Source organism: Elephas maximus, chromosome 19, assembly GCF_024166365.1.
Source record: "Elephas maximus indicus isolate mEleMax1 chromosome 19, mEleMax1 primary haplotype, whole genome shotgun sequence".
NCBI lineage: Eukaryota > Metazoa > Chordata > Mammalia > Proboscidea > Elephantidae > Elephas > Elephas maximus.
Window position 1 is genome coordinate 37168460 of NC_064837.1, and position 24804 is coordinate 37193263.

At 41.7% G+C, this 24804-nt stretch overlaps 1 protein-coding gene across 3 annotated transcripts in view; it reads left to right on the plus strand.

Moving 5' to 3' along the window:
• Positions 1-24804, plus strand: part of TRIM25 (tripartite motif containing 25) — a 46109-nt gene that overhangs the window by 20010 nt on the left and 1295 nt on the right. The window contains exons 9-10 of one of the 3 annotated variants that reach the window (XM_049861304.1): positions 236-875; positions 23638-23756. In XM_049861304.1, coding sequence (XP_049717261.1) covers positions 236-765 — 530 coding nt within the window. In that variant the 3' untranslated portion in view covers positions 766-875; positions 23638-23756. The remainder of the gene's footprint in view (positions 1-235; positions 876-23637; positions 23757-24804) is intronic. The other 2 variants (XM_049861303.1, XM_049861302.1) reach the window with 2 other exon arrangements.

The window sequence follows — 24804 nt, forward strand, 5'->3', positions numbered from 1 at the left end:
GGGTGGATGATGGATAGATGAATGGACAGATTGATGACTGCTAGATGGACAGATGACTGGAGTGATGGATAGATAGGTGGACAAATGGCTGGTTGGCTGATAGAATGGATGGATGGATGATGGCTAAACAGATGGATGATGGATGGATGGATGAAAGAAATGAACAAATAGTATTCATTGGAGAAAGGTTTAAAAGTGAGAGCACTTAGGCTCTTTGTAATTACTCCTTTCTCAGATGCTGCTAAAGTTATCCTGGACTTCAACACCGCCCACAACAAGGTAGCTCTGTCAGAGAACTACACGACGGCTTCGGTGGCTGACACCCCCCAGAATTACCGGCCACATCCCCAGAGGTTTACATATTGCTCGCAGGTGCTGGGCCTGCACTGCTACAAGAGAGGGGTCCACTACTGGGAGGTGGAGCTGCAGAAGAGCAACTTCTGTGGGGTGGGCATCTGCTACGGCTCCATGGAGCGCCAGGGCCCCGAGAGCCGGCTTGGCCGCAACAGTGCCTCCTGGTGTGTGGAGTGGTTCAACACCAAGATCTCAGCCTGGCACAACAATGTGGAGAAAACCTTGCCCCTCACCAAGGCCACGCGGATCGGCGTGCTTCTCAACTGTGACTGTGGCTTTGTCATCTTCTTCGCCGTCTCTGACAAGATCCACCAGCTGTATAAGTACAGGGTGGACTTTACAGAAGCTGTGTACCCGGCCTTCTGGGTGTTCTCCGCTGGTGCCACGCTCTCCATCTGCTTCTCCAAGTAGGCGGGCTGTGGGATGCTCGGCTGACAGCCCATGGAGCGCCCAAGACTTGGAGAAAATGCTGCACTTGCAGGTGGAACTCTCCTTGAGAACTTTGCTGAGAGTCCCCAAGGGTAGGAGGGATGAGGGGGTGAGGGGGTGGGGAGATGGTATCTAGGGAGGGGTTTGGCCAGTGAAAGCGGTGTGAGTGATCTTGCTATAAGGGAGGAAGCATTTCTGCCTCGTGGTCCATTGCCTTAGGGCAAGATGACTCCTCCCACTCGTTCTGGTAAATCTCCAGGCTGGTGGGCGGCTGGGCAGGGCTTTGGGGTGTAAAGTCATAAGTGCCCTTTTCCTCCTTAGAGAAATCTACAGCCACTACAGGGCCTTTCTCAGACCACTTGGTTCATACTCTTTTGCTTTTTAGGGTAGCCTTCAGATCCTGATGTTTGATTACACTCTGCAGGGCTATTTTTAACTCTGTATATTTAAAAAAAAAATTCCAAAGTCATCAAATTTCAATAGGACCCACTCTCCCACTACACACATGTTGGAGTTGGAGTAGGTGCTGGGTCTCTTTTTTTGGTTATTCTCTGTGCTCAAGAGCAACCATCACAGCAGGTCTCCACTTAGAGCCAGAGTTTCCCAAGGAAACATGTCCTCCTTCTCCCTCGGAAAACAGTCCTGCCTCCCTTCCAATCCTCACCCCATCACCCCTTCGATGGGTTTTAAATGTTTAATCGAACAGGAACCTTTTAAGTCTAAGACTTCAAACCATCATCTAAATTGGCCTGTTTTAGACTTGTCTTGTGATTCAAGATCAAAGTGACCCGTGCCCAGGTTTGGCCAGAACCCCTGCCCCTTGATCCCAAGTGTGTACGAAAGGCATCTCAGGAGGGATGCTGTGGCTACAGCCATGGAGCCTTGCTGGTGGCCTTTGTTCCCACAGCCTAGATTACAGGAGCAAGGACCACCACTGGGCAAGAGCAAACCACACTTCTACCCTGACCCGGGTTAACAAAAGTGGTAGATCATCTTGCCTTCTTACCAATAACCCACCTCCCAGGATTGTGAGCTATTGGACTGGCTGGTATGGATACCACTGTGACTAGTATAGTCAAGCGGACAGCTAGGCCTGAAATCTGAAGCCTGCTATCGTGTAGACAGGCCGGGTGTGGCTGCCTAAGGGACCGTACTAGGTCACCTGCTGGGGTGATGACCCATAGCCAAAAGGGCCTGACAGACCCTGGGAAACAGGAACATTCCTGTTTGTCCCTGGCCATGGGCTGCATATCCAACGCTGGCCCCTAGATGGCGTCAGAGACCTGTCACCGGCCCTATTCTCTATGGCTGTCGTCCTTGTTGGAGCTACCTCCAGATGTGCAGATTGGCCAAGCTGGAGGTCAGCAAGCCTTTAAGCACCAAGGAGGGGGCAAGCTAAAGAGATCAGACAAGGGGCCGTTTTCCCTGTAGTGTTTTCTGTGCAGTGACGATAACCCCAGTCCACTGAGTGGCAGGAGTGAGTGGACGTCTGGAATTTCCCCAAGCTCCTTATGTCCTGATGTTGTCAGGAGGTAAGTTCTCATCCCCACAGTGGGAGATTTAAGCTCTTGTGGGGAAATAAGTCCAGCTTGGGGCTTTCCCAAAAGAGGAGCTCTGGTCAAGCTCCTTGTAATATGAAAAAAGAGGTTACCGTTGGGGAAGTCGAGACCCCAAGACCTTGCCATACGGATATTTGAGGATTTAACACCTCTCAGGCTTCAGAATGGCATTCCAGGGCACTCGAGTCAGGCTCAGAGCGCCCGCTATTCCTGACAGATGTGCTGATCTGTCATCTCCCAATAAGGATTTTCAATTCCTTGACAGAATCTTTGTAGTGCAGACATCCCTGATATGCGATATGTGGTTGCCAAAAGTTTTCTTCCTTTGCTGCTTGGAAGAAAAGTTCTTTGATGATTCTTCTCTGCTTAAAACCTGCTGAGTCAATTCTGATTCATAGCGACCCTATAGGAAAGAGTAGAACTGCACCCATAGCGTTTCCAAGGAGTGGCTGGTGGATTCGTACTGCCGGCCTTTTGGTTAGCAGCCATGGCTCTTAACCACTGCGCCACCAGGGCTCCGTTCTCTGCTTAGGAAAGTGAGATGTCGTCACTGTTCTTCCGAAACAAAAACCTGGTCTGAAGCCAGTTCAAACTTGTCTGAAGCTGGGCTTCTTAAAGGGTGAGAATGCCAAAGATGAACCCACGGCTCTGCTGTGGCTCTCTGCGCAAATGAGGGCACCTACTGGCTCTTCTTTCGCAGGCTTGAGGCTCGGGTATAAGGGGTATGAAAGCGTGAGTCCCTCTGCTTCTAAGAGAGGCCAGCAGGTAGCCAGGGCAGAGCTCTGTGCACGATGCCCCGGGGATGGAGATTGAGGACGATCCCTTGCTGTCTTGGAAGCATTCTCTGTCTGTAAGGGTCAGACCTCACAAGACCCCGCCTTGCAGGGCTGCTGCACAACTCGAGAATCCTGGAGTTGGAGGAACCTTTGTATTCATCCGACTTCTCATTTTGCAGAAGGCAGAGGATGAGTCCGCTCACCACTCTTGCCGTCCATGGAGGCAATGCCTTGTAGGGCGTGTGTGGAGAAAACCCTGGTACTCTGGGGATGTGTCAGAAAGTTCCAGAAGCACAAACATAAAGTACTACCCTAGGCCCAAGTATCAGGGACTGTCTCAGTTCCTCTGTTGTAATAAGGTCAGGGTCAAGTTTTTGTATTCTTGACTGATCGGCCATTTTCCCTGTTCTAATTACTCTGAAATGGATCTGTGATCTATAACACTGATTCGTTAATCTTATTCCCACCTCACTATTGATTCTCATTGATTATGAATAAGTATTTGAGCTGTTATTTCTTGAGCTTATATTTTAGAGTTGTTTCTTTAAAGAGATAATCAGGGTTGTAGGCAAGGGTCTTTTGAAACCCGTGAGAAACGCACGGACCAAAGCTGGCAGAAGCTTTGAATGCAGTAAAAGGTGTTTGATGACTGGTGAGCATTCTTGCATTGCAGTGGGTGTAGATGTTACTTGTCTTTCATGCTGGAGGCAATGAACGAGGCTTCCCACCGCAGGACGCTGCTGCTCAGGGACTCTGGCTGCCCAGGCCCCGCCCTGCCACCCAGAGGTTGAGATTTCAGGTGCCACGACTGCAGCACTCCCTCCCCCTTCCAGGCAGGGTAGGGGGCAGGGAAAAGGTGGGGGGGATGTAAATGGAGCAATAAACCGCATGCGGTAATCAGTAGAATGGTGACGGGAACACAAGTCTTCATTTTGTTACTCTTCCTGCTATTGTACTATTTGAAATTTTCTATAATAAAGTAAAAAATAAAAAAAAACCACCCAGGAGAGCAGTGGGCCCTGTTGAGCAGATTCTATCCTGGTTTGAAGAGGGGCGGGAGTTTTGGAAGGTGCGGATTGAGGTGGTGGGACTTGCAAACTTTGAATAAGCCTCCTTGAGGTCCACTTACCTGACCTGTAGGAATAAAACACAACGTTCTTAAAAGGACCTTCCCAAGTTTTTCCTCTCCTGTGTGAAGTCCCCAAGTTGAATGTCCCAGGGTTTTGTTCTGTCTTATACTCCACCCTCCTCCAGTCTTTTCTTCATCACTCACTGTCACTGAAAATTCTCAGTATGTCAGTTACAGACTCAACATCCTCCCATTTGAAGATGCCACTTAAACTATATGGGCCACTCTTCCATTCCCACAAAAAGTTCAGGATGGTACTTTGTGACCCCTCTGTAAAGTTGTGAGTGCAAGGAAGCCAAGCAGCCACCCGGCGAGGCCTTGTGTAGGTGTCCTGGCCATGTCCCAGCTGACAGCCAGCCCTGGCAGGTGAAGGAGCGGGCTTTCTGGTGATTTCCGTCCCCAGCCTTCCAGCTGCCCCAGCAGATGCTGAGTAGAGCAAAAGGGAACTGTCTCTGTTGAGCCCTGACTAAATTGCAGATTCAGGAGCAAAATAAATGTCATTATTCCAAGCCACTAAGTTTTGGGATAATTTGTCACACAGCCATAGTAACTGGAGCACACACCTAGTAAGTGACAGGGACGGAATCTCATCCCAGAGTCCAAGACTACGGAACTGGCACTCAAACACTCAGTCATACCACCACCTCTCTGAAACTGACTCCCAAATCTACGCCTTTATTTCTGCCCAGGTTCCTGTATCGACTTGGTTATAGATCAATTCTAGGAACGTCCCAATGTAACCTTAAAATTTATATAAGGCACGTTACATAGATGACACGTGTATCTAAACCATGCTTATCTCTTTTGTCTCGAAACCAGCTCTCCACTGTGTAGGGGAGCAGGGCCTCCATGGCGCCATGATGACCTTGCACCAATCCACGCATGCAAAAGCTTGACCTACAACTTACCTGGTCTTGGCAGAATGCCCTGTGATCCTCCTGAACACAAAAGGATGGGAGGCTTGTAAGGAGCTGCCATGAGGCCATCTCCCGCTCGCCCCCTACCTCCTCTGGGAGGGAGTTACGAGACAGTTTCTCATCATCTTCTGGGTTCTGATTAGGCATGGTGCTTTCTGCCCCACTCCCAAAAAGAACTACAGAATGTAAGCTCTTAGCCACAGTCTAGAATTGGCTCCTCAGCCGTGGATTATCCCACAGCTCGAAACCTAGCACAGTTGCATTGCAGCCATCTGGCCCCTTTTGTTTTGCATCATTGTTTTTGGTGTGTGGTGCAAAAATCTTGGGGAGGTAGCCCTTTGGCTTATTTTTGCTGTCGGTGTGAGTACTAAACTAAATGTAAGTACTAAGTCTAAAAGTGGGTATTTGTGACTTACCGGTTGAAGCAGTTGGGACTGGGCCTTGGTCTTGGCATGTATGTGTGTGAGCTTGACACCCTGTACTTCGCGTTTCTGTCTTCCACATAGAGTGTGCACAATAAATATTTATCAAACAAGTTCATCTTCCAGAACTCAAAACCTTGAGGGGTCACTTAGTCCTTTCCTGCAGACCCTCTACCTCTGGGCCTATCAATTCTTCCTTAAATGTTCTTGTTTCTGCCCTTTCCTTTCCGTGTCCGTTACTACCAGTTATTTTCAAACCCCAATCTATTTCACTACTAGATTGCAGTAAAATGGTCTTCAAACTGATTTTCCAACTGGTCTTTGAGGATTTCCAGTCTTTTCCATTATAATGCATCATTCATACTACTGTCAGATGAATCTTTTTAAAATGTCATTTTGTACATGGCACCCTAAGGGTCACAGCCACCACTAGTCTGTCAGTTTGTCATACTGTGGTGGCTTGTGTGTTGCCGTGATGCTGGAAGGTAGGCCACAGGTATTTCAAATATCAGCAGGGTCACCTGTGGTGGGCAGGTTTTGGCAGAGCTTCCAGATTCAGACTAGGAAGAAAGGTCTGGCAATCTACTTGTGAAAATTAGCCAGTGCAAACCATATGAATCACAACAAAATACTCTCCAGAGTAATGCTGGAGGGTGATGAACCCCCTATGTTAGAGTGTACTCAAAATACAGTGGCTAGTGGATTTAAGCATACCAATTATTGTGAAGATGGTGCAGGACTGGGCAATATTTTGTTCTATTGTTCATGGGTTGCCATGAGTCAGAGCTGATTCAATGGTAGCTAACAACGACAAAAACTTCACAGACTTAAAGTTGACATGTTTTAGCTTGTTCAAGGCTCTGCAATATGGTTCTTTGCTATTTCTCAAAGTTAATCTGTCATTAATCCTGATAAGGGATAAAAATCAAAGCAGAGGCATCTGACCTATTTGTAAAATGATCGACCTAACTCTAAAAGCTCCATATAGTATTTCCCCCAGACTCTAGGAATCAATCCATTATCATTAAGGAAATGAGTGTCTTTGTGGTCAGGCTAAAGAATGTGCCTACCTTGTGGCTATTCTTTGATTTCAGTCTCCTCTGGTTTCTGACACACTGGGCTAGGTATTGCATCATGGACTCTTTTTTGTTTCCACTGTCCTCCGAAGATCTAATGCTCTGAGCAAGATAATTGTTAAACCATTCCTGAAAATTTTCATCATGCCATTGCTTTGTGACCAACATGGAACCATGTCTTTCATTAATATCTTTTAGCCAATCAATGTATTCATGTAACCAGTAATACCAAAAATTATGCTTTACTTTATCTCAGTTTTGACTGACCTTAGTTACTGTAAACCAATCACAATATTGTGTTTTGTACTTCCTCTAGCCCTATAAACATGTGCCCGCAATTGCTCCCCCTTGGGTTCATGTGTTCCATTTGCTGGGACTACATGTTTCTCCATTGCAGTGTTTTTTTTTGTGCTTCAGCTGTCTCTATTCCCTCGATTAAAACTTTCAATTTTAGCCAGTCTTTGTGATTTTGCTTTATGACATTTAGTGTCAGAAGTGGGATTTCTAAGCCATCCTGCCTTCTACAACCCAGTGGCTTTGAGAACAGGGGCCTGGTCAGCAGATCCTTTTGGCTCACTGCCTCCCCAGATTCCCAGAGGTCATCTAAGGTAAAGTCTCTTAAACCTGAGCTCCGCCTTCATTGCATAGAGCTCTGTGACTTTTATTGAGGATCTGTCTTTACTTTCATTTTTGGTTCACTCTGAACATTCTGACGAGTTCTTCACCAAATTCCGTTTGGTGGGGCTGTTGCTATGGGGAGATCAAAGTTTCAGCCCATTAAGTTTGAGCTTGCTTTCTCTTTCCTAGTGCACTTTCAAGTTACAGCATGCATTCAGGTTTCAGGTTTCAATGCACAGTCACTCCCCGCCCCTTGCAAGTTTGGGTTAAAGTCTGTTTGACCCTGGTCTGCTGCACATTTGAGGTTGCACCTCACAATTTGGCATTGTGGAGCTCACTTTAAGGGATGAGAGATCGAAAGTAATATTTCTCCCAACCACTTTTTATTTTTCTCTGTATGCATTTTTTCTTTAATTTGCAGGTTTTTCAGGTTATCTGACATCACAGACCAATAAATTATGTAGTTTTTATGTTTCATTTTAACTTGCTGTAGTCTAAAAAATTGTGTCTGCGTATCTGTCTTGTATCAAATTAAAAGCCATAGCTGACAATTACTGTTTTTTTTTTTTCATAAAACTGTTTCGCCTGCCTTATAATCTAAAAAAAAAATTTGGCAGCTACTCTGAGAAGCTTTAAGATAAATTGGTCTATTTGAAAAGTGCACTGACCACGTCTGTGTTACCAGGTGACCAGACTGAACTCATGCTACTTGCAATTGAAAGGTGAAGGCATAGCTTCACAAATGACTCAGGGCTTTGCCTACATCTTCTGACTTTCAGAAATGAAAAAAATTTGTCTCAGGCTTTTCCATACAATTACACAAGTGACTGTGATTTTTATAACAGCTGACACCAAGATAAAGAAAACTCTTGAGTCTGAAGTAACCATTATTGAAACCTTTGCCCAAACCAAACCCACTGCCTCCGAGTTGATTCCGATGCATAGCAACCCTATCGGACAGAGTAGAAGTGCCCCATAGAGATTCCAAGGAGCGCTTGGTGGGTTCGAACTGCCAACCTCTTGATTAGCAGCCATAGCACTTAACCACTACGTCGCCAACTATAGATAAATGCCTTCAAAAACATGACAAACCCTTTTATGGTAGTGATGTAATATATTAATGTACGCCTTTGTAAACTTTTGCCTCCAAGCCTTGACTAAAATTGCTGCAATTACGGTCTTAAGCACATAGAAACTATAACATATGCTGTAGCTAACAGCCTGGTCATTCAGCCTGGCCACTAACAACCCTCAGACTAACATACAAAGGAAGCCCCTATGAGGATAAGACATCCAGACAAAAATTAGTTCTGCTTCAGATAAGTTTTTGTTGTTCATGTAGACAGTCAGCCAAAGACCCTTTCCAACCAAATAAAAAACCTGTTTTTAAACAAAAGGTTAAAAATTTAAATGGAGATATAGAGTTTAGACAAACTTTATTTCAACAGTGATTGTGTTTTTAAAATATATAGATTTAAACTAATTTCCAGAAATGTTCACATTAACTTACTAATATTAAGTTGGGTTGGTGGATGTTCACTATAATTAAAGTTTATAGACTCTTACTTTTTATGCCATAGGAAAAAAGTATGTTTGTTTTTACAAGAAATTTAACAGGTTCATTAAAAAAGAAAATTTATTCGGTATGAATGAAGTTCTTATTCACTATGGCTAAAAGTTTAATAAGTTGACTTATAAGATTTTAAAGAGCTTTAATATTAAATAACATATAAGCTAAGGATTTGGTTTCTCACTGTTAAGATAAAATTTTCTTTAAAACTTGAGAGTTTTATTTTTTTTATGCAATCTGCCTCAGAAGCAGAGGTTCAACAGAATAAATTATTAAATCAATCAAAAACCAAGCCACATGGCTTTGGAAAAACTAAGACTTTAAGATCTTTAATTAAATAATTCAAATATTGTTTCTCAATAGCCTATAAAAAACTCCTGACAACTTTGAAATGTCATAAAAAGCCACAAAAGATTTTTTTTCTGTTTCATAAAGAAAAAAGTGATAAAAAGGTTTATTTAACATAAGTTACATAAAACATGTTACCAAATAAAGAGAAATGCCAAATTTTCTTTGGTTAAAATTTTATGTGTTAATGTTTTCTTTTATGTTTTTTACCTGGTATTGGACAATAGGCTCATTCTAAAATATCATAATTATATTATCCTTTCAATTACTGACTTGGTCACAACATTATTTCTATTAAAACCTAGCATCATCAAAGCCAGTGGTTTCACCTATGTAGTTTTTATTATTCTTGGTATACCCTCTTTAAAGATGAGGTTAGTTATTATGTTTAAGGATATTTTCCTCTAAAGTTTTTATTTGACTTGCTTTAACTTTGCATCCTTTTGTAGTTAATGACCATCAAGTCTTTTCACTTTTAAAAAATTACTATAAGCTAGCCATAGCCATGTTTTAAGTTCGCCATTCACAGGTAAGTTTTATTTTACTGATTTGCTGAAAACACAACAAAAATGGACTATATCAGACTCACTAAAAGGACTATAAGATTTTGGATATAAATGCCATTGGACTGAATCGGGATTTTTAGAGCTCTTCTGTAGGAATTGACAGGGCTATCCAAGTTGGTCCTGATCCAAAATAACATGAAAACAAAACTGGCTCCATAAAACAAAGTAAACTAAAAAGATCGCTGTAAGATTTATACAAGAACGTCACTCATATATGATGTTCTGTTTTCTAGATAGAACATCTTTCCTTTTTAATGTAATAATCAGCTATTTCAGGAACTAATAACACTGTGGTTACAGAATATCCTATGAATTAAAAAACATGGCTCATGTCAAAGTTCTCATTAAAATATATTCAGAAATTCAACAGTCTCCAAAAAATAAATATGAAATAACTATGGTCGAAAGAAGTAGTTCTTCAAAACCAAATGCCCCCCCTTTGTATTACCTATACCAACTCTAATATTGTTAAGCTTTCATTCAATACTCTAAGGAATGCTTTCACAGGTTAAAAGAGTCTTTGACAATTGAAAAATCCCAAAATCTGCTTGATATTATTCCAAGGGACCATTAAAAAAAAACAAACTCATTGCTGTCGATTCCAACTCGTAGCGACCCTATAGAACAGAATAGAACTGCCCCCTAGAGTTTCCAAAGAGTGGCTGGTGGATTTCAGCTGCCAAGCTTTTGGTTATCAGCCGAATGCTTAACTACTGTGCCACCAGGGCTCCATGTATATTAGGAAAAACATCAGATAAAAGATTCCCTGGAGCCTTGCTGGAAAGAACTATATGTAGTTCTTTTTACTTACCCTTATACTACTGAATAATAGAGTTAAGAATTAGATATACCTCTCCCAGTTAAGGAAACCCTGGTAGTGTAGTGGTTAAATGGTACAGCTGCTAACCAAAAGATCAGCTGTTCAAATCCACCAGGCGCTTCTTGGAAACTCTATGGGGCAGTTCTACTCTGTCCTCTATGGTTGCTATGACTCTGACTTGATGGCAATGGGTTTGGTTTTTGGGTTTCTCCCAAGTAAAGAAGACTGTGGCTCCTGGTTGAACTGTCCAGCCAACTAAAGAACTCAAACTGAAATTCACCCACTACAGTAGACAGAAGCAGACAACTGTGACAGAAGCAACAGTTCTGCCCAAGATCACTGAACAAGACTTCATACAAGCATCTAAGATTTTTGGACTGTGCTTTATAATCTTTACTTTCTTATTTATCTTAATTATCTTTCACCAGGTTAGTGTTCTACCCTAGTAAGATATGCTATATAGAAACCCCTGAAGTAGTTACTCTTTATATAATACTTAAAAATTTTAAAGTTGCACTGTTTTATCAGCGAGGATTTATAGATTAGTAATTTGCCACCTGTAATTTTCTGACTTACATCCACTCCTTTCCCAAGCATACAGAGGTTATTAAAGTCCTTAAACTTCCAAATCTATTGGCGTAGGTGATCCGTACAGAATTACATTTAAATCGGCTTATTCCCATATTGGGAAACCCTGGTGGTGTAGTGGTTAAGTGCTACGGCTGCTAAAGAAGAGGTCGGCAGTTCGAATCCGCCAGGTGCTCCTTGGAAACTATGCAGCAGTTCTACTCTGTCCTATGGGGTCGCTATGAGTCGGAATCGACGGCAGTGGCTTTGGTTTTGGTTTTATTCCTGTATTGAGAAATTTCCCTCCATGATGTTAATTTTTTATGTCCCCCACTAGATGTAAAGTATTCACAAAGTAAAGTACTATGATAAAATGTGCAAAGACCTAGAACTAGAAAATCAAAAGGGAAGAACATATTGAGCATTACTCAAGCTGAAAGAAATGAAGAAAAATTCAAGCCTCGAGTTGCAATATTGAAGGATTCCATAGGCAAAATACTGAACAATGCAGGAAGCATCAAAAGAAGATGGAAGGGACACAGTACCACTTCAGAGGGCAGCATATGATCAAGAACTGATGGTACTGAAGGAGGAAGTCCAAGCTGCACTGGAGGCTTTGGCGATAAGTCTCCAGGAATTGACGGAATACCAATTGACATGTTTCAACAAACGGATGCAGTGCTGGAGGTGCTTGCTTGTCTATGCCAAGAAATTTGGAAGACAGCTACCTGGCCAGCAGACTGGAAGAGATCCATATTTGTGCCCATTCCAAAGAAAGGTGATCTAACAGAATGCAGAAATTATCGAACAGTATCATTAATACCACACACAAGTAAAATTTTGCTGAAGATTATTCAAAAGTGGTTGCAGCACCGCATTGACAGGGAACTGCCAGAAATTTAAGCCGGATTCAGAAGAAGATGTGGAATAAGGGGTATCGTTGCTGATGTCAGATGAATCTTGGCTGAAAGCAAGCATACCAGAAAGATGTTTACCTGTGTTTTATTGATTATGCAAAGGCATTAGAATATGTGATCATAACAAATTATGGATAACATTGTGAGGAATGGGAATTCCAGAACACTTAATTGTGCTCATGGGGAACCTCTACATAGACCAAGAGGCATTCATTTGAACAGAAAAAGGGGATACTGTGTGGTTTAAAATCAGGCAAGGTGTCCCATAGGGTCGCTATGAGTTGGAATCGACTCGGCTTTTGGGTGCATCAGGGTCGTATCCTTTCACAACACTTATTCAGTCTGTATGCTGAGCAAAAAATCCGAGAAGCTGGACTATATGACGAAGGATGTGGTATCAGGATTGGCGGAAGATTCATTAACAACCTGCGATTTGCAGATGACACAACCTTGCTTGCTGAAAGAGGACCTGAAGCACTTACTGATGAAGATCAAAGACTACAGCCTTCAGTATGGATTACACTTCAACATAAAGAAAACAAAAATCCTCACAACTGGACCAATAAGCAACATCATGACAAATGGAGAAAATATTCAAGTTGTCAAGAATTTCATTTTACTTGTATCAACAATCAATGACAATGGAAGGAAGCACCAGTCGAGAAATCAAAGAATGTATTGCATTGGACAAATCTGCTGTAAAAGACCTCTTCAAAGTGTTTAAAAGCACTTTGGGACTAAGGTGTACCTGATGCAAGCCATGGTGTTTTCAATCGCCTCATATGCATGTGAAAGCTGGGCAATGAATAAAGAAGACTGAAGAAGAATCAATGCACCTGAATTATGGTGTTGGCGAAGAATATTGAATACACCATGGACTGCCAAAAGAATGAACAAATCTATCTTGGAAGTGCAGCCAGAATCCCCTTTAGAAGGGAGAATGGCAAGGCTTCATCTCACGTACTTTGAACATGTTATCAGGAGGGACTAGTCCCTGGGGAAGGATGTTATGCTTTGTAGAGGGTCAGGGAGAGAGAGGAAGACCCTCAACCAGATGGATTGGCACAGTGGCTGCAACAATGGGCTCAAACACAGCAATGGCTGTGCGGATGGTGCAGGACTAGACAGTGTTTCATTCTCTTGTACGTAGGGTCGCTATGAGTCAGAACCAACTGAATGGTACCTAACAACAGCAACAGATGTCGTTAACCCTCCAACACTTACAGCCTTTGAAGTTGCCTTATTCTATAAGATTCATAGATGAGTAATTTTTAACTAATTGTTTTCATCTAGAATTATTAGCACTGGTGTTGGCATAGTGGTTAAGAGCTATGGCTGGTGACCAAAAATGTCGGCAGTTAGAATCCACCAGGTGCTTCTTGGAAACTGTATGGGGCAGTTCTACTCTGCCCTATAGGGTCACTATTAGTCGGAATTGACTTGACGGCAACAGGTAGAATTATTAGCAGCATATAAAGGAGGGAATAAAGGAAATGAGAATAAAATTAGGGTCTTCTTCAAATTTCTCTTCAAAAATTTCAAAGTCCAATTTCTTAAGAAAGATAAATCAAGTGAAGTTGAGCTTGGCAAAACTTAGCCTAACCCTTCTTGATCTTTTCCGTTTTCTATACAAGCTTTGGAAGTACTAGGACTCATTCTGTTAGTAGTTGGAGTATGCATTTTGCCTAAATATTTATGGAATTACTTGTTATATTTTTATGATGATCCTATTGTTTCGTTTATCCCATACGATTGTGCTGGACCTAAAGAGGTAAATTCCAAAATTAAATGCAGAAACCAAAATTATATTGGGCAATACCCCTTTGTTAAACAATACCCTAACAAAGCCCGATTATATATTCTAGTTGGTATAATAATTACTTTAAGACATGGAATACAACTATTAAACATTGTGATAATCCATGTTCACAAAACTATACCCAGTGGGAATTAAACTTTGAAATGTTATCAGTTTATAGTAATGTCCACATAGAAACCTGGCTGGTAAATGCAAATTTATCTATCCCTGCCTCCTCGGATTTTAAGCAGGCCCAGTGTGCCCCCATGATTACTTATTCCTTTGTGGAGTTTCACTGTAGATGACCCCTACCCTAAAGATTTTCTTTATGCATAGGCCACACCATGCTTAGATAGCTGGAGAATAAAAGTTCAATGTACATTGAGAGGAGCCCTGGTGGCGCAGTGGTTAACAGCTGGGCTGCTAACCAAAAGTTTGGCAGTTTGAATTCATCAGCCTCCATAGAAACCCTATGGGCAGGTCTACTCTGTCCTACAGGCTCACTATGAGTTGGAATCGACTCAATGGCAACGGGTTTAGTTTTTTGGGTTGGTTTATATATTGAGAACCTTGGGAGATCCTCTAAATATTTACACCCATAATAAAAGTGTACATTAGACCAGTGATTTAAAATTCAATTTCTTTAGCCCAGCAATCCTATAGTTGACTACCCTGGATGGGACTGGTCTAATTTTGCTGGCAACTATTCCTTGGTTTGGCACAATGGAATTAAAAGTCTGTTTGTAAACTGTCAGCTCCCATAGCTCAAACAGCTGACAAAATTGAAGATAGAATGGCGGCACACCAACCCCTTAATTCAGTGGCTAAAAAAAAAAAAAAAGCCGTACTTAATTATCAAATAGCTTTAATTTTTATTTATCTTTTATTATGCTTTAGGTGAAAATTTACAGGACAAATTAGTTTCTCGTTTAAAAATTTATACAAAATTATTTTGAGACATTGGTTGCAATCTCCGAATTTGTGTCAACACTCTCCTCCTTTCCCTTTCCAGCACAGGTTTCCCATGTTCATTCGTCCAGTTTTCCTGTCCCTTCCTGCCTTCTCGTCTTGGCTTTTGAGCAGGTGTTACCCATTTGTTCTTGCATACTTTTAAAAAATTTTATTTTACTGTGCTTTAGGTGAAAGTTTATAGCTCAAGTTAGTTTCTCATTCAAACATTGTGACACATATTGTGACATTGGTTGCAGTCTCCACGATGTGACAGTATTCTCCCTTTTTCCACCCCAGGCTTCCCTGTGTCCATTTGTCCAGTTCCTGTTCCTTCCTGCCTTCTCGTCTTGCTTTTGGGCAGGAGTTGCCCATTTGGACTCACATATTTGATTGAACTAAGAAGCATGTTTCTCGTATGTGGTATTGTTTTATAGGCCTAATTTTTGTCTGAAAAGTGGGCTTCAGGACTGGTTTCAGTTCTGAGTTAACGGAGTGTCTGGGGGGCCATAGACTCAGGGGTTCCTCCAGTCTCTGGTAGACCAGTAAGCCTAGTCTTTTCCTCCTGAATTTGAATCCTTTTCTATATTTTTATCCTGTTCTGTCTGGGACTCCTGTCATGATCTCTGTCAGAGCAGTCGGTGGTGGTATCTGGGCACCATCTAGTTCTTCTGGGCTCAAGGTGGTGGAGGCTCTGGTTCATGTGGTCCTTCAGTCCTTTAGTCTTATATTTTCCTTGCGTCTTTGGTTTTCTTCATTCTTCTTTGCTCTGGATGGGATATGACCAATAGATGTATTTTAGATGGCTGCTTGCAAGCTTTTAAAACCCCAGATGCCACTCACCAAAGTAGGATGTAGAACGTTTTCTTTATGAACTATGTTATGTCAATCGACCTACTTTCCCGAGACAATGGTCCCCAGGCCTCAGTTCCACAGTAACTCAGTCCCTCAAGGTATATGCATGTGCCTAGGAAGCTTTTATGACTTTGTTTTGGTCAAGTTATGCTGACTTGCCCCATCTTACATGTCGTTTGTTCCTTCTCTGAAGAGAACACTTTTCTACTATCTAGTTAGTGATTTCCCCTCTCCTCCCTACACCTCCTATCCCTTGTAGCCATCAAAGATTGCTTTTTAATATGTGTGCATCTTTTTTTGGGCTTTTATAATAATGGTCTCAAACAATATTTATCCTTTTGTGATCCACTTATGTCACTCAACATAATGCCCTCCAGATTCATGCATGCTGTGAGATGTTTCACAGATTCATCATTGTTCTTTATGGTTGCGTAGTAATCCATTGTGTGTATGTACCATAGTTTGTTTATTCACCCATCTGTTGATGGGCACTTAGGCTGTTTCCATCTTTTTGCTATTGTGAATAATGCTGCAATGGACGTGGGTGTGCATATGTCTATTAGTGTAATGGTTCTTGTTTCTCTGGAATATACTCCCTAGGAGTGAGATTGCTGGATCCTATGGTATTTCTGTTTCTAGCTTTTTAAGGAGGCGTCATATCATTTTCCATAGTGGTTGCACCATTTTACATTCCCACCAGCAGTGCATAAGAGTTCCAATCTCCCCGCAACCTCTCCAATACTTATTTATTTTTGATTAGTGCCAGTAATGTTGGGGTGAGATGGTATCTCACTGTAGTTTTGATTTACGTTTCTTTAATGGCTAATGATCACGTGTGTCTGTTAGCCCTTTGAATGTCTTCTTTGGTGAAGTGTCTGTTCATACCCTTTGCCCGTTTTTAAGTTGGATTGTCTTTTTGTTGTTGAGGTGTTGAAATACTCCATAAATTTTAGAGATTAGACCTTTGTCAGCTATGCTGTAGCCAAAAAATTTCTCACAGTCTGTAGGTCCACTTTATACTCTTTTGGTGAAATCTTTTGATGTGCATAATTGTTTAATTTTTAGGAACTTCCGGTCATCTAGTTTCATTTCTGGTGTTTGTGCATTGTTATGATTTGTATTCTGCTCATGCCATGTATTAGGGTCCCTAGTGTCCCTATTTTTACTTCCATGATCTTTATTGTTTTAGGTTTTATATTTAGATCTTTGATCCATTTTTAGTTTTTATGTATGGTGTAAGGTATGGGTCCTGTTTCATTTTTTTGCAGATGGACATTCAAGACTGTCTTTTCCCCATATAATGGGCTTTGGTCCTTTGTCAAAGATCAGCTGACCATAGGTGTATGGATTTACCTCTGGGTTCTTGTTTCTGTTCCATTGTCTATTGTCTGTCACTGTACCACTACCAGGCTGTTTTGACTACCATGGCAGTATAGTAGGTTCTGAGATCAGGTAGTGTGAGGCTTCCTACTTTGTTCCTTTTTTTTTGCTTATCCAGGGCTTCCTTCCTTTCCATATAAAGTTGGTGATTAGTTTTAACATGTCAATAAAGGATGCTATTGGTATTTGGATTGGGATTGCATTATATCTGTAAATTACTTTGGGTAGAACTGACATTTTCACAATGTCGAGCCTTCCTATCCATGAGCATGGTATATTTTTCCACTTATGTAAGTCTCTTGGTTTCTTGAAAGTGTTTTGTAGTTTTCTTTGTATGGGTCTTTTATGTCCTTAGATAGATTTATTCCTAAGTATTTTATCTTTTTAGGGGCGATTATAAGTGATATTGTTTTCTTGATTTCCTTTTCAGAGTTTTCTTTGTTGGTGTATAGGAATCCAAATGATTTTGTATATTGATCTTGTACCCTGTTACTCTGCTGAATCTTCCTATTAGTTCCAGTAGTTTTCTTGTGGAATCGTTGGGGGCTTTAGATTTTTTTACTAGCCCAGCAAAGAGGGGTTTGTGCTACTGCTAACACCTCCTATTGCTCTTGGATTAACACCACTGGAAAAGTTAAACAAGATATTGCTAAGATTCACCAAAAAGCTGTTTGATTACTTTCTAGACTTCCTATAATTTTACCATCCTTCTTTAATATCTTCAGTTGGCTGCCTAATAGTGCAGGTTCTTGGTTACAGTCCCTGTTGCAATCTGGCTTGATTATATACATAATAATTCTTATTACTGGAGTTATAAAACATGTTATAAGATGTGCATCTGCTATAGGAACTGGAAACTCCACTTCATCGCATGCTCAGAGAATTACGTATATCAAAAATACATTTGAGAACCCAAGCTAGAGAAGCTTCATGACTTAGATTAGTATTTGAAAATAGATCAGACTGTTCCTCCAATTTGGGCACACCTTATCCATTTCCCACACCAACCAAGGTCACTGAAGATGGCTGCTAAGCAATAGTATGGTGAAGAAAATTGAAGCTGCTCCACTGCCAGAAAAACCTTGCAGAAGATGAGTTACTCCTTTGAAGGCGACATGAGATCAGCTCGCCCTGAAGATGGGAACTCCCATATAGCAAGGTAAAAATATGTAGTGATATCCAGTCACTTCGATCATGTAACGTCTAGGGACTTAAATACTTACTGGTTCATGCATCCATTAAGGACAATTTAAAGCCCATGGCAGAAGACAGCATGCCTGTGTGATCAAACTATGTTCTTCGAAATCCTTGACCAAAAGGGGGGGGAATGATAAAGGATAAAATCAAAACAGAGGCATCTGACCTATTTGTAAAATGACTGTGCTAACTCTATGAGCTCAATGAGTATATCCCACCTGAATTTAGAGACCATCTCAAGAATAGATTTGATTCATTAAATGGTAATGACCAAAGACCACATGAGTTGTGGAATGACATTAAAGGACATCATATGTGAAGAAAACAAAAGGTCATTAAAAAAAAAAAAAGGAAGGAAGGAAAGAAAAGACCAAAAAGGATGTCAGAAGAGACTCTGAAACTTCGTCTTGAACACAGAGTAGCTAATGCAAAAGGAAGAAATGATGAAGTAAAATTGCTGAACAGAAGATTCCAAAGGGCGGCTTGAGAAGACAAAGTAAAATATTATAACAAAATATGCAAAGACCTAGAGTTAGAAAATCAAAAGGGAAGAACACACTTAGCATTTCTTAAGCTGAAAGAACTGAAGAAAAAATTCAATCCTCGAGTTGCGATATTGAAGGATTCTATGGGGGAAAATATTAAACTACTCAGGAAGCATCGAAAGAAGATGTAAGGAATACACAATCACTGTACCAAAAAGAATTGGTTGACATTCAACCATTTTGGAGGCAGCATATGATCAAGGACTGCTGGTACTGAAGGAAGAAGTCCAAGCTGCACCGAAGGAATTGGCAATAAACAAGTCTCCAGGAATTGACAGAATACCAATTGAGATGTCTCACCAAATGGATACAGTGCTAGAGGTGCTCACTCATTTGTACCAAGAAATTTGGAAGACAGCTACCAACCAACGGATTAGAAGAGATTCATATTTGTGCCCATTCCAAAAAAAGGTGATCCAACAGGGTGCGGAAATTATCAAACAATATTATTAATATCACAAGTAAAATTTTGCTGGAGATTCAAAAGAGGTTGCAGCAGTACACCCACAGGGAACTGCCAGAAATTCAAGGTGGATTCAGAAGAGGACATGGAATGAGGGATATCATTGTTGATGTCAGACAGACCTTGGCTGAAAGCAGAGAATAGCAGAAGGATGTTTACCTGTGTTTTATTGACTCTGCAAAGGCATTTGACTGTGTGGATCATAAACAAATTATTGCGATGAATGAGAATTCTAGAACATTTAATTGTGCTCATGCAGAACCTGTACGTAGACCAAGAGGCAGTCGTTGCAAAGAACAAAGGGATACTATGTGGCTTAAAATCAGGAAAGGTGTCAGGGTTGTATTCTTTCATAATACTTATTCAGTCTGTATGCTGAGCAAATAATCTGAGAAGCTGGATTAAGTGAAGCAGCATGCGGCATCAGGACTGGAGGAAGGCTTATTAACAACTTGCCATATGCAGATGATGCAACCTTGCCTGCTGGAAGTGAAGAGGACTTGAAGCACTCACTGATAAAGAACAAAGACTTCAGTTGGACTGCACCCCAACATAAAGAAAAGTCCTCACAACTGGACCAATAAGCAACATTGTGATAAACGGAGAAAAGACTGAAGTTGTCAAGGATTTCATTTTACTTGGATCCACAATGAACACCCATGGGAAGCAGCAGTCAAGAAATCAAAAGGCTCATTGCATTGGGCAAATCTGCTGCAAAAGATCTCTTTAATGTGTTAAAAAGGAAAGATGTCACTTTGAGGACTAAGGTGTGCATGACCCAAGCCATGGTGTTTTCAATCGCCTATATGCATGCAACAGCTGGACAATGAAAAAAGAACAGTGAAGAAGAATTGATGCCTTTGAATTATGGTGTTGATGAAGAATGCTGCATGTACCATGGACTGGCAGAAGAATGAAGAAATCTGTCTTGGAAGAAGTACAGCCAGAATGCTCCTTAGAAGCAAGGACAGTAAGACTTTCATGTAATTTGGACATGTTATCAGGAGGGCCCAATCCGTGGGGAGGGACATTATGCTTGGTAAAGTAGAAGGCTAGCGAAGAAGAGGAAGACCCTTGTCATGGACTGAATTGTGTCCCCCAAAATTATCTGTTGACTTGGCTAGGCCATGATTCTCAGTATTGTGTGACTGTCCACCATTCTGTCACCTGATGTGATTTTCCTGTGTTTTGTAAGTCCTAGGACTCTGATGCTAATGAGTGCATCAGTAAGAGTTATGTTGATGAGATCTACAAGATTAGATTGTCTGATGCCAATCTTTTTTGACATATAAAAGACAGAAGTGAGCAGAGATACAGGGGCACCTCACACCACCAAGAAGCACCGGGAGCATAGCAAGTCCTTTGGACATGGGTTCCCTGTGCTGAGAAGCTCCCCAACTGAGGGAAGACTGATGACAAGGCCTTCCTCCAGAGCTGACAGAGAGGAGAAAGCCTTCACCTGGAGCTGATGCTCTGAATTTGAACTCGTAGCCTACGAGACTGTGAGAGAACACATTTCTCTTTGTTAAAGCCATCCACTTGTGGTATTTCTGTTATAGCAGTATTAGATGACTAAGACAACCCTCAACAAGATGGACCGACACAGTGGCTCCAACAATGGGCTCAAGCATAACAACGATTGTGAGGACACTGCAGGACCAGGCAGTGTTTCATTCTGTTGTACATAGCTAGGGAGGCAGTAACTTAACCAGTTTCTTACAGATTTGTGCTTGTGACCTAATAAAGGCCAAGAACCCATGACCTAGGCAGAAGATGGTGTAACAGTTAAAAAACAAAATAACAACAAATCCCACTAGGTTTGGAGTTACAACTCTAGATTGTTATCCCAGCTGTGTGACACTGGCATGTCATTAACCTTTGTGAATCACAAAGTACTCAGTTGGGAAAAAAGATACTTTATTTTCTGACTACTCAATTGGGTTTTTGTAATGAAAAAAATGCTTTATATAAAATTGCTTTAAAAATGGTCAAATGCTCTACTAATATATTATTACTCCACTTAACCTTTAGCCCATTTGTCTTTCAGGTTTGTATGCTCCAATGTCCATCATGTCTTACTTATCTTGAAATAAAAGATTCTAATAGGGAGCCCTGGTGGTGCAGTGGTTAAACATTTGGCTCCTAACCAAAAGGTCAGCAGTTCGAACCCACCAGCTGCTCCATGGGAGAAAGACATGGCAGTCTGCTTCCTTGAAGATTGTTGTTTTAGGTGCTGCTCAGTTCTGACTCATAGCGACCCTGTGTACAACAGAACGAAACATTGCTCGGTCCTGTGCCATCCTCACAATTGTTGCTATGTTTAAGCCCAGTGTTGCAGCCACTGGTCAATCATCTCAGTGAGAGTCTTCCTCTTTTTCACTGACCCTGTATTTTGTCCTTCTCCAGGGACTAGTCCTTTCTGATAACATGTTTGCCACTTACTTTTCTGTCAGTTTGTCATACTGTGGTGGCGTGTATGTTGCTGTGATGCTGGAAGCTATGCCACTGGTATTTCAAATACCTCCAGGGTCACCCATGGTGGACAGGTTTCAACGTTGCTTCCAGACTAAAACAGACTAGGAAGATGGACCTGGAGGTCTATGTCTTAGGCTGGCTTCTCTGGAGAAGCAAAACTAGTAAAGCATATAAATGTATACATATATAGATTTCTATCAAGGAAACGGCTCACGCAGTTGTAGAGGCTGCAACATCCCAAGTCCATGAGTCAGGAAAAAGGCTTCTCCTGATTCACATGGCTGCAGTGGCCAGCAAACCCAAGATCAGCAGGCTGGAGAGCAGGGCTGTTGCTCACAGGCTGTGAAGATCAATGAATCCCAAGATCAGCAGGCAAGAATGCAAGTAAACTGCTAGCTCAGGTCCCAAGAGCTAGAAGTCAGATGAACAGGAGCCAGCTGCAGAATTCAGAACAAGCAAAAGCCACAGCAAGGAAAGAAGGCAAAACCAGATTGCGGAGGGTGGAGAGATGAAGGCTGAAGCGGGTGTTGAGCCACCACAGGCTCGGCCCCTGCCGGTACCAACTCATAGCAGATCCCATTGTGGGGGTAATCACGTATCAAATCTCAACAGGAAAGTGTTCACGTTATATGACTGCCAAACACTGAAAATCATGGCCTAGCCAAGCTGGCACACAATCTTAACCATCAGTCTATTTCTTAAAAAACTGGCCAGAGAAAATCTTACGAATAGCAGGGGGACACTGTCTGATACAGTGCTGGATGATGAGTTCCTCAGGTTGGAAGGCACTCAAAATACGACCGGGGTAGAGTTACCTCCTCAAATGTAGAGCCACCTCCTCAAAAGTAGAGTCGACCTTAATAATGTGGATGGAGTAAAGCTTTCAGGACTTAAATTTGCTGATGTGGCATGACTCAAAATGAGAATAGCTGCAAACATCCATCCTTAAAGACAGTCTTGGAAACCCTACATGGAATTTCTGCTCTGTTTTATGGGGTTACTATGAGCTGGAATCGACACAACGGCAATGGGTTTGGGTTTTTTTTAAATATTTTTTATTATGTCCCCTTCTCTCTCCTTGTCTGAGTGTTGTCATTACCTGAATCATGGCCACAGTCACTGGTGTCAGCCACTGAAGGTCCCTACTCCTCTCACCCTATTAAAACAAAGCTCCTGAAACCTTTCGATCAGAAATTATTTTGTTTGTAGGGAACAGCAACTCACTGAAGCTGGGCCCCATTCTCTCCCCAAAAGAACTAAGCGTATTATTGAAAGCAGTGCTTCTCAAAGTATCTGTAGTGAAGAAACAGGTTTTTTTTTTCTTTTTCCAGTACATATCATTTTTGTAAGTCATTATCAAGAGAACAGTGAAATGGAAAAAAGACACCCAAAACACAAGTCACAATTTCTTTTTATGACTGAACAGTCAACTCTCAAAATAGCTATAAAAACTTCTGAACTCTTGCTCTCAATTTTTGTACTTAATTCCCGGTGGGCTGGAAACAAACAGTCCCTTGGCCATAGTTTAAGTAATGTAAAGGATACAAAGGCATTTCATGGACATGAAGCCCACCAAAGAATCTGATTGGTTGCTGGTCAGCTGATGGAGGTTCCCCTGGTCCAATCAGCTGCAAGCACAGGGGAGTGATCACAAGGTATAAACACCTCCCTTTGGCACAGGCGCCAGTTCCTAGGTTGTAAGTTTGAGTCTACCCAGAGGTGCCCCTGAAGACAGGCCTGGTGATCTATTTCCAAAAACCCTGCCATTGACACATATGGGATCTCCCCGTGAGCTGGAATCGACTGGGTGGCAACTGCTTTGGCAGAAGCCTTGGTGGGTCCTTTCAGAGAACGGGGTAGAAGATAGAGCAGACATGCTATGGGAACAACAGCTTTGCTGTTTGCCAGGGCTGCCCTATGTGCTGGAAATTGGAGGCCAAACGCAACAACCGCAGAGTGGGTGCTCCATCACGTGTTGAGCAGGATCTTCACCAAAGATATGCAAATATGCGTTACTTTTGGCCAAGGTAAGCTTCCTGCCCTTAAGCAGCTCAGTGTACACAGCTTTCACACAGACTAATTTACATTCTTCTATCTAATCACACATGAAAAAAAATGCTGTTTCTATTTCCTAGTTCCAAAACCCTACAAAAGGTTAAGTTATAGACAATGTGTAAAATCCTCAACTCATTTAAATCTCTGAAATCCTCCCACTGGTAGTTTATCTTCATGTATGATCAGTTGGCTTCCCTGCATGTACTTTGAGGGCTGTGTCATAAACCCTAGCACTCCTAGTGTCCAGGACAGTGACACATATAAGGCAGTATTAAAAAAAAATTTTTTTTTAATACTATTGATGGTGGTGGTTGTATTGATGAAAAGGCTGCAGAAATGGTTACCTGGGTCAACTTCTAGCTCTGAGTTTACTAATCTATAGAGTGGAGTCAATACCTACCTTGCAGAATTGCAGATTATGACGAGGTAAACGTAAAAGCAGCTAACAACACCCAGTGTGTGCTGAAGCTGCTTAAAAAAAGTGGAAGCATGGACCCTGGGGGGTTATTAGTAACAGAGCCTTCCTTGTGAACCTCGGTGGGGATCATGGCCAAGTATGATAATGCATGTTTAAAATTACTGATCAAAACAAGGTGTGTTATGTTTGCCACTGCCCTTTTAAAAAAAGAGCAGGCAAGTGAGCAATGAATTTTAAATTAAGAAAAAGAATTGTTAGAATGGACTTCTGGTTAAAGGTGATGGAATGAATCTGGACCATAAAATCACCTTCCCCTAATACTTAATGAATAAAAAATGTTATGTCTTCTCTAGAAAAGTCAGTCCTGTTCACACCTGGCCTAGTTTCCTATCAGGCAACAATCAGGTGCTCTCTAGTTTACACAGCCCATCAATTCCACCTGCTTCGTTCCTGTAAGCATTTGTGTCTACAAGTCCTCAGGTGGGCATTCACTCCCATTTCTATAAAGAAAACCGGAGGCTCTGGCAGACGTGTAGCTTGCTTAATGTTAAACAGCCAGGAAGTGGCAGAGGCTGGGTTTTCAACTTAGCTATTTAAAACAC